We start from the raw sequence: 10,941 nt of genomic DNA, 5'->3' as shown, positions 1-10,941 counted from the left end.
TTCCTCTCTCACTCTCCTTCCAAGAAACATACTACTGCTAAACAGAGCGTGTGCACAAGGGTACTCAAGCTGAAATCACAGCTCTGATGAGAGATACAATACAGGAGTTGTCACTCAAGATAGGAAATGGGAAGCCTCAGGAGAATAAATTAGAGAAAATGTCAGCTGCAACTTTTACATTCAGAATACCACACTGTTACATTCCTGTCACAATGTCCTGAGGTGTACATTTGTCTGACATAATGCTTACTAGTACCTCCTGAGGTCAATGTTGGCTTTGAAAATAACTCAAAATGTGTGTGAGAGTGTCACCTGCTGGCAGACTTTGGCACTTAATATAAAATATGTTCACTTAAAGTTTTTATATTTAGATTTTAAGATGGTTTAACTCGAGTTCTCTTTCACTCATTTATTACATTTATTTGGCAGTTACCTGTTACCTTTTAATCCGGGTTTAAGCTGTGATCACTTTTTCATGTATACAAGAATATAGTATATATTAGTGGGGTTAGGTGAATTAGTGATTCTAAATTGGCCATAGGTGAGACAGTGAGTGTGACGGTTGTCGGTCTCTCTGTTTTATCCCTGCATCAGATTGGTGACGTGTCACAGTGTATGCACCCTTCATGCTATGGTAGCTGGGATCGTCTCCAGACCACACATGGACCCCTGATAAGGAGAAGGAGAAGAGGGTGGATGGATGGAGCACATGTGGCAGACCTTTGGTTTTCATGTCTCTTAAATCAACTTGTCTTGTGATGCTTTATGTGGAGAAACTGCTGCACAACACTAAGAAGAAGATGAAACTCTCTCCAGAGTGAGTACAGTAATCAAATTCAGCTACACGCTGATGCATTTCCTTAAACAATGATACATCATCTACATCTGACTACACACCAGAAGCTGCCATGCTAAGCACTATTCAGCCAGTCACATGGCGGAAACTCATTTGGTGCATTTAGGAGTGTAGATATGGTCGAGATGACCTGTTCAAACCAAGCATCAAAGTGGGAAAGAAAGGTGTTTTAGGTGACTATGGGAATGGGCGTGTGAGACGAGCTGAGCATTTCAGAAACTGCTGATATCCTGAGATTTTTCCACACAACCATCTCAACAGTTTACAGACAATGATCTGAGAAAGAGAAAATATCCGCAGAGTGGCAGCTGTCTTTTTGTTGTTGTTGCTAGAGTGCAGAGAATAGTCAGATTCCTTTAAGCTGATAGAAAAGTAAGGCTCCATCCTGCTGCTGGTGGTGTAATGGTGTAGGAGATATCTTCTTGACATACTTTGAGCCCCTTATCACAAACTGAGCATCACTGTTAAACACTGAAGGCCCCCTCAAGCTTGTTGCTTACCATCTACATCCTGATAGTAAGACTTCCTGATGGCTGCTTTCAGCAGGATATCACACCATGTCTCAAAGCTCAAATCATTTCAAACTGGTCAAGTCAACATGGACCAGAATCACTGAGGAATGTTTCCAGCACCTCGCTAAATCTGAAGTTCTGATGCAAAATTGGTCCGTCTGGTAATAACATAGTAATAAAGCGTCCAGTGAGTCTTAATCTCCCAAGTAACTCTTTACCAAATTTTTGATTTCTTCAAATATTGTCAAATCTACCACTTGACAATTTTCTCGCTTCATCTGCTTAATATCCTTTTTGCATCTTTGTCAAACTGTATATTTTACAGAATAACATCACGCAAAAGCAAAACAACAGCTAAAAGTTAAATGTTTTTTAGAGTTAACCCTTTATTTAAAGAAACAATCAAGCATCACAGGTGACTCGCTGTAAAGTGAGAATGCTACAAGTCATATGTACAACCAGTTTCATCCATCACCTAAATGATCAATTGGCTTTTTAAGGAATCAAAATCAGCATAGAAAAAAAAATCAAAATAAATGCAAGTCATTACAAGCCCCTTCAGAACGAAAACGTGTAACAAAACACTGGTCGTGTACTGGGTCTGTAGTTCAGTTAAAAGGAGGAAAAGTATACAGGAGTTAATGTTCTTTGAGTGCCATCGTTCATAAAGTGTTAATGAGACGTCAGTGTCACTCATGCATATAAAAGAAGCTCAGGCGTTTGACATTTTTACAAGTGATGTTGGTGAGGGGGAAAAAAAAAAACACGTCAGTTTTATTATTGCTCCTCAAAGCGGAGCAGCATTAGTACAGATATGCCACACATCGCTCTGGATAGAGGAATTTACCAAGTCTTCATATTGTTCGTCTTCTTAATCGCACCTACACGGCGCTGCAGACCTGGCCTCGCAAAGGGTTTTTTGTTTTTTTAATCAAATATCTTTTCATAGTTAAAGAATCACAAGTAAAAATATTAGAAACAGATAATAAATCAGACATAACATTAATAGCTTTAGGATAACTTATGGGGAAACTAAAGAATCTGCTGAAAAACATTCTCCACGTCTTTAATTTAAACTCAATATCACATCTGTGCAGGATGGCCTAGTTCTTTGCTGAACAACAGAAACACAGCCTAGTCAAAGTGAAAGAGTGATGTGATCGTCGCTCTTTCTATAGCATAGATGCTATTCGAAGGGTTCCTGCCCCACATGTACCTGTGTCAAGAGGATGCCTGTAATACAGCCCAGGCTGTGTTAACTGTTCAAACTAGTATTCTAAATAGGGTCACAAATACAAGTGTAGCCACATTTGCATTTGATATACTTAAAATATTTACCACAAAGCTTGTGGCTGAGTTTAAATTAACTTCACATGAATAAAAGAGAAAACGAGCATCACTGTTTGCCGCACTCAAACCCAAGTCTAAACCATAGCTGTAACACGACTGCTAATACAGACGTAAAGATTCCTACAGTTGCTTCAATTTAAAAGCCTCCATTTGGTAAGAAGGAGGCTTTTATAGTGAAACAGCCACAGAAAAGTCAACGTGGGAAAATATCAAATCACTCCTTTTTTTTTTTTGTTTTAATTCTGCAACAAGCAAACTGAAATCTTTCTAATAAAAACTAACATTTTATACGTCCTTCGCCACGTTCTCGCCATCAGACACAGAAAGTGGAAAGGTGTGTGAACATTAGGGTTCAAGTTGCAGATTAAATCAAATTAAATGAAGTTACCTGTCCACATAGATAACCTACAACCCTGTTATAATAATTCAGAGATTAAAAATATAACACAAATTTATTTAAAAAACAATGCATAGCATAAACATCGTTGCAAAAATCCAGCCGCACTGCACGCCATACCTAAACCTCAGCCAGACCGTTTGTTTCAGAAACAGGTGTCTGGAGCGCTGCTTTTCTTTTTCCAGGTGGAGTCTGCTGCTTAGGCTTAGAGAGAGAGCAGAGGCAAAAGTCTAAAGCTCTCCTTTAAAAAAATGGGGGAGGGAGAAGAAGAAAAGAAGTGAGGCATTTTTAGGATCTTGGGGGTGAGGAACAGGACCAACGGGAAGATTTTGGACTCCGCTCTAAAAGAAACAAACAAACAAAAAAAACACTGCTGCTCAGGAACTTGGCTCCTTCAACTCTGCTGTCTCAACGGTACTCGTGTCAAGAGGAGGCTCTCTCTCTCTAAGTGTCCTCTTCCTCTTCCTCGCCCCGGTTGCACACCACCCGCTTCCTCAGGGCGTCGTCAGGGAAAGCCTGCCCCCTGGGTTCAGGGCGGCCCTCGGGAGATCCTCTCCGCTTTCTCCAGACCTCGTCGTGGTCCTCTTCTTCCTCCTCCTCGTCATCTTCCTCGCCATCAGCCTCAATGGCATCCTCTTGTTGCTGGATTAATCTCGCCTGATCCATAGTCTGTTTCTCTGCACAGCAGCATTTGGAGCAACAGTCAGTATCTTACTGTATATAACATAAATGTGAATTAGTATTTAGTCTAATCTATTACAAAACTCACTCGGGTAGTAATCGTGAGAAGAGAATCTTCTTGAGGGGAAAACGAAATCTGCAATGAACACCAGTAACTGCAACAGACAAGACAGGATTAACCGTTAAACCACTGGGAATGTGTGCATTTGATGAACGATGTAAGAGCTTCAAAACAGAATCATTTCGGTTTCATAATGACAAAGCGCGGCAAAATTACTCACCAGACCCAACGCCAGGCCAGAAAACAGAGTGGCCAAGCCAAAGATAACATATGATCCCCAAACGGGAATCCCCAGCTTCTCCGTCATGTAGTTATGACAACGCTGGAAATCACAAGAGACGAGATATTTCAACCCACATCAACAAAGCATCCCAATTCAATTATTCTTTGGATCTTTTTTAACCCGTGCTTTTGTTTATATGTAGCTAAAATTCATGTCATCAATAGAAGGGTCCAGTGAACCTCTGGCGCCACCTTCAGGCCACACGCTGAACTGATTAAACAGGTACAGCAGGGTAGAGCGCCAGCAACCACTACAATAGAGATTTGAAAGTTGAATCTATAGTTTTTATAGCATATATATATATATATATATATATATATATATATATATACATACATACATACATACATACATACATACATACATACATACACAATTTAGTTCTTGTTTTAACAGCTGCAGTTCTGCGCAAAAGTCTTAAACCTCCCCTAATTTCTTTATACCGTATTTGGAAAATGGGAAAAGGGTGCAGAGATTTATTGAACATAGATGGAAATACAGACTAAGAGACAAAAAGTGAGCTTCTTATAAGCTTAAGAGTTAATTTTTGGTATGACCACAGCCTTAATGCTTTTGGGCAAGCCTTTTCTATGATTTCTTTAAGCAGTCTTCAGGAATAGAAGCTCTTCTTTGACTGCTTTTTGTTCAATAAGCAGCCAAATGCAGTCAATGTCAAAAGAAAAACTTTGTAAGACCTTCAGACAGTCTGGAGGACGATTGCTCAAGACTGTTAAAAAATATTCACAAGAAAGCGGGACTCCTTGGAAACAAATGTAAAGAAATGAGGGGCAGCTGAAGACTATTGCACAGTTTTGTATCACAGCTGAACTGAATTAGATTCGGGAATATTCATCAGCAGCTTAACAGTAAGATATCACGACACTTAACCAGACATTTAAAACAAAGCTGCCAATGGAGATACTCAAAATATATTTGAAACATCAAGTATGTGGTAGAGTTTACTTGTGTCCTGGTGCGTTTATCAATGTGTAAAGCCATTCTTAAGCCATCTGTCATAACTCCATGCAACTGATGTATGTCTTAACTCTGCATCCTAATTCAATTAAGCAGGGCAAGGCTTCCCTCAAAATTTCCTGTTTCCACCTATCTGAGTAATGTTTGATTACTCAATTCTCTCTGAGGTCCACTTACATTTGTTTTTCATCCAGTGTGCCAGCTCCGTAAAACTGGATTAGAAGTTTACAATTTGCACATGAAAGCAAGTCTAATTTCAACATGTAATTTCACTTTAGGCGTGACATGCACACAAAACAAATGCTTAATATGCATAATAACCTACAGCACTGAGAGAGAAAGCCTCACTTACCCGGATAAACATGGAGAGCTTGAACAAAGCAGACATCGAATTCATTCTGTCAACAGAGGAGGGGAGGACAGCGTGTAATTTAACACTGTTTCAATCTCTCACATCACTACAAAGCCAAGACAAAAATAACAGGAGCGGCACAGGAGGGTGTGCATTTGTGTCTCACTTAAAAGCATCATGAAGAAAAGAGTAAACACTTCAAGTGATTTTCTGCTTTTTCAAAGGAGTAATGTACAACAGTGACTCATTATTATTATTAAACTAATTGATAAATGGAGAATGAATCATTTCCCATCACAAATTCTACCTTGAACATGAAGGAAAACTAATTTAACTAATAACCCGGGCTGATACAACTCTAGCATCAATAGCATAGTGAATTACTGAAACTCACAAAAAGGAAGACGGTCCAAACCAAGAGGAAACCGGCTCGACTGCTTTCCATTTCTGGTCATGAACGAAGCTGAGGAAGTCATCTTTAGTGCGAGCTCCCTGGTACTTGCGGAAGACGCCGTCCTTAGAGCTGAAACACACAGATTCACACAGATAAGGACCATTTTATTGACTGATATACTACCAAAAAATGCGTGCATTTAGCAGCTTATAGTGGCTCTGAGCCTGAGAGCTGAAGTTGAGCGACAAGCTGCAGGATAAAGTAGTGAAGTGATAAAGATAAGATAAAGATTTGAATTTTCTCCACTAAACAAATTAAAAATGATTGAATGAAGTATTTTACTGCATCAAAGGAAAGTTAATTTATTTGTGCTTCTACGTTTTCATGTCATGATTTCTGCATTCTCCTGAACCACAGGTCCAATTATACGCCACTGCCAATTTATGAAGAGATAATGTGGCACTTTATATGATGAATTTATTGTTGATTCCAAACAAACAAACAAACAAACAAACAGAAACGCATAGGTGCTGCTCCCCTGTTTGCTGCAGATTCTGTAACTGTTAGAGCTGCAACTACAATCAGTAATGCTATGGAGAGCCATCAGGAGCTGAACTGTAACTCCTTTTTTGTGCTCCTAATATAATAAACCTTGAATTTGAACTGGCAGTGCTTCAGACGGATAAATTTAGATCTGTTACTAATAGAGCACAGGAATTCAAGAGCTCAGCCTGCACAAATTTGCCAATTCACTACAAACAAACATACACACACCCAGTATATAGCTAGTATTGCACATATAAACTGAAGTGGCACAGCCAGAACAACTAAAGCAGAGCCACTGTTATAATCTGTTTTAGTCAGCCAAATAAACAGTGCAGAGACACAGGTCAATCTTTCAATATGACTCACTGTGAGCTACAGGAAAAAAAACACACTACTAGTTCAGGGGCACCAAAGAAGCCTTAGGTTATTCTTTTTTTTTCCACTTAACATTTTGGTCTGTTGCAATCTGAAAACTTTACCTTCAACTCTGGCAGTTCAGGCTAGGTAATTTTGAAAACTATGTGGCATTTTGACTATACTGCATTGTTACTGGAAACATGAAGGAAATGTGGAGAAAAAGACAGCAGGTTAGACTTGATCACAGGGTCAGAACTTACTAGTTGTTCCTCATACAAGACTAAACATAAGATTAAGACTGAGAAGGGGCGGCACCTTTCCATCCGAGTCACCAAGACTGTGGAATAGTTTCCTACTGCAGCTACTTTTAGCTGATTCTTTAAACTCTATGGCAAACCAGTTAAAACGTTTTTGTTCCTATCCTATAAATCCTATTTCTGCTACTGTACTTAAGAGTCCCAATGCAAAGTTTTCTACCGTCCACAGACCAAACCATGATAAAACAATTGCTTCTTACACAGCTGGGTTAACACATTTAAAAGAGGAAGTAAATAAAACCACAAAATAACCATGAACTTACTGGTATATAGTAGGAAGTGAAGTGATGATGAATCGCCCACTCAAACCTTAGAAAGGGGGGAGACAAGAACACTAAGTGAAAGACATGTTGAAGTGATCTTCAGCTACAGACCAACATTAGTATTAACACCTTACAAGAGGCTGGAAAAACAATGACTGACTGACTGACTCACTGCAGAGTTGCCATATCACTGCCAAATCTGTAACATCATCCTTTCCAACACAGAGAGGTTTCCTGAACTGACCTGAAAGCTTTGTTTCATGTGTACAAGTCATTGTGTGTTGGTAAATGGGAGCGGTCATTCAGACCCACCTGGCTGCTCTGTCACATCCACTTTTGCTATGTTGACCCCCATGTCCTCTCCCCAGTCCGCAAACTCCTTCCACGCTGGTTGGAGCTGCTGGCACGCTGGACACCAGGGTGCGTAGCTGATGGAGATCAAGTTTCACAAAGAAAGACGCAAATCAGGAGCACAATTATCACTTTCACCGTGCAGATAACCACTAATCTACGAGCTATTATGAGTCTGTTATTTAGCAAAGTGAACCCCATGCAACTGATGTAAGCTGGTTAGCTAAACATAGCAGCTGTTAGCAGAGCTGAACAATTTGAATTTGTCCTGACTACATGTCGAAATAAAAGATAACAATTAAATAAAACTAATGACCGTTGCCTTTAGACGGCCGGACTCGTGTTTATGGGAGTTTAAAAATAAATCTAGCTGACTAGTTGTGAGCACCGGACGTTAGCAAGACACTGACAATTCAATCATCCATTCCCCAGTCAGGATCTCCTCCCAGTTAGCATCCGTTACTTCTTTGAGACTGTCCGGCTTGGCCAAAACTGGCGACGTTATAAAGCATATTCCCAGCAGTGAAAAGTATATCCATGATTTGTGCTTCGTTTGCAGAAGTAAAGAAAACATGTTTGAGCCTCTGGTGCTCTTGGGTGCTACTGCTGCAGCTAGCTAGCAAACACGCCGTGGCTAATTTCCGCTGTGCGCCTAAACGTCACCGGCCTAAACTGACGATTCAAATTATTTTTAATTAATTTTTCTCCAAAATATAGCTGGAACTATACATTTTCAATGTTTATTTTATATCTTAATATTTATATTCATTTATAAATATTTAAAATGTATATTTATTTATATATTTAAAAATATATTTAATCTGATCAATTTATAACTAGAACAGTTAGTAATACCTGTTTTTATGTTTTTATTTATGTATTTTGTTTTATTTCATGAATCCTCCTGGCTTAACTTGGCAAATACACTGGATTTTTCTTCATTATTCCTTTTGTGTTTTAAAAAATTAGAAGCATTAAAGGGGAGCAGAAATGTGCTTATTTACTTTATATTTTTTCTCATCACCCATGATCTTGTTCTACTTCCTCCAGCTGCTCGCTTTTGGGGTTGGCACAACTCCTCACTGGGGTCCATCTCACCAGCATCCTCTTCTGTCACACCATTCCTCTGGATGTCCTCCTACGTCCATGGACTTCTCTGCGGCCATCCTCTTTTATTCCTGCCTGCACCTCTCTTGTCCACTGTCTGTTACTTCTCCACCTTCACTACTTTCACTCCTTTCCATCTTTACTGTTACACCTGTCTCCTTCTCTTTCACATTCATGTATTCTGTGTTGTCTCTGCTGACTTTTATTCCTCTCCAGGCTCTCTTACCCTTGCTCCCTACTCTCACTATAGATCACGTCTGTGAACATCATAGTCCAAGGAGACTTCTGCCTAACTTCATCTGTCAGCCTGTCCATTACCACTCCACACAAGAAGGGCCTCAGAGCCGATCCCACCCCCTTCTTGAACCAGTCTGTCACTCCTATTGCACATCTCAACGCTGTCTTGCTGTTCTCATAAATGCACCAGCCCTCACATGCTTTTCCGCCACTCCTGACTTCCTCATGCAGTATCATAGTTCCTCTTTTGGCATACTGAAGCTCCTGACCTTATAATTCTGCATCAACACTCTCAAAGCAAACATTGCATAATCTCTCCTTTAAAATATTCGTGTTTTGTTGTTAAGTAAACGCCAACTACCAGCAGGTGGTGCTACTGTTTTTAAAAAATGGGAAAAAAGAAAGAAACTGTAGCTCTTGTAGTAATGTGGGTTTGGACTTATTGGCTACCTCTTTCTCTGCGTTTTTAGAAACATTTGTATTAGCTGTAAACAATAATTTATCAATTATTACTTGTATAGATCTCAGTATTACCTAATGATTAAATCCATTCTACTGCCAGACTGGTCGAAAGCACTGCACTAATAAGTACTAATAATATCTAATATCTAGTACTAATACTATCTAGTACTAATATCTCAGTACTGACTATTGCTAAAGCAATTTGGTACAAATTACATCACAAGAGGCTTTTAAAAAAATGAAAACAAGATATGTTTCCCCAGACAAAGCTGATTTGACCTGAAAATAAAAGACACCTGCCTGCCTTCAAATTCATAAATGTCTTATTGAAGCCTTTTAGAGAGTTGACGTCAAGAGATTAGGCTCTGCATTCAAAACATTCTTGTGTTTAGCTATTTCGTTTAGTGGGTCGTGAGCCAAATACTATTATATGCTTCAAAATGCTCCAGAAAAGACTGCTTGTGCTTTGCAACCACGTAAGGCAAATGTTTCCCACCTATAAACCAGTGTATGTGCGTCTGAGCCAGTCCTCTTTCTCTTCATGAGAGGTTGTCACTCAGAGTAAACCCCAGAATGAGAGCACTTATTATTGTTGGGAACCTGCAGGCAAATTGCAACAGCTTCTAGTTATCACTGCACCTCACGCTCTAAAAATACCCGCCAGATGACATCCTTTTGTGCCCCTACTATTGTCCCCTTTCTCCAGCCATCGGCGCTGCTCCACTTACAAGGTTTAGGATTTCTTAGTCTGCAACAGTATTTAGTTTGGTTCACACTCACGTTTAGGTGAATAGTATTTTGAGTCATTTTTTTATTAGACAAACAATCCAGAAAATTGTTGATTACATTGCAAAGTCAAGCTCTGAGATTTCTTGTGTGTCTCAAGCAACAACAGCAGCAGTAATTTTCCTGGATCATGGATTTATTAAGAACACCGAATGCCAGGCAACCTTGCTGCCAGCCTGTCCCATCGGTCATTTACCAGATTACGAGAAATATACATATTTTCGCCAAACACTGCAATTATATTGCATCAAATATAATGTTTTTGGAGTTAATGCCTCCACTTAAGGTTAAGCCTGATGGAGCCTTGTTTTTAGCGCTGTTTATTTTAGTTAGGCAAAATGGCTCCAGGTCAGCCATGGCTGCGTTTCCATAGTGCAAAGATGTGCTGTGTTTCCTTATCTGGAGAGTAAACTTCAATTTTATGCTATCCATCTGTTGCTCCTGACCAATTATTTCTGCAAATGGTCTCATCACAATTTTCATAACATGAACAGGACACTTGCAAATATAAACAAGGTAGATTTTTACTCTTTGTATTAAGAATTTATATTGAAACTCAATCCCATAGAGTCTCTCATTAATCCTCTTCTTTAATGTTGTTTTGTTTCCTGTTACCTTCTCTGTCCTTCAGCGTGATTGACAGGGAGGGTACGC

General features: G+C 39.5%; 1 protein-coding gene across 1 annotated transcript; it reads right to left on the bottom strand.

Moving 5' to 3' along the window:
- Positions 1-1,734: 1,734 nt before the first annotated feature.
- On the bottom strand, positions 1,735-8,352 carry tmx1 (thioredoxin-related transmembrane protein 1). The gene is made up of 8 exons (XM_084915293.1): positions 8,106-8,352; positions 7,657-7,772; positions 7,345-7,390; positions 5,862-5,990; positions 5,468-5,513; positions 4,078-4,179; positions 3,885-3,951; positions 1,735-3,792 (listed from the first exon to the last, which is right to left on the bottom strand). The coding sequence occupies exons 1-8, from the start codon at positions 8,267-8,269 to the stop codon at positions 3,560-3,562; spliced, it is 903 nt and encodes a 300-aa protein (XP_084771419.1). The 5' UTR covers positions 8,270-8,352; the 3' UTR covers positions 1,735-3,559.
- Between the last annotated feature and the right edge of the window lie 2,589 nt (positions 8,353-10,941).

This window comes from Perissodus microlepis, chromosome 19 (assembly GCF_051167445.1).
Source record: "Perissodus microlepis isolate ML-2025 ecotype Zambia chromosome 19, ASM5116744v1, whole genome shotgun sequence".
NCBI classification, from domain to species: Eukaryota; Metazoa; Chordata; class Actinopteri; order Cichliformes; family Cichlidae; genus Perissodus; species Perissodus microlepis.
The sequence above is the reverse complement of the archived record's forward strand: the minus strand, read 5'-3'. Positions and strand labels throughout refer to the sequence as shown.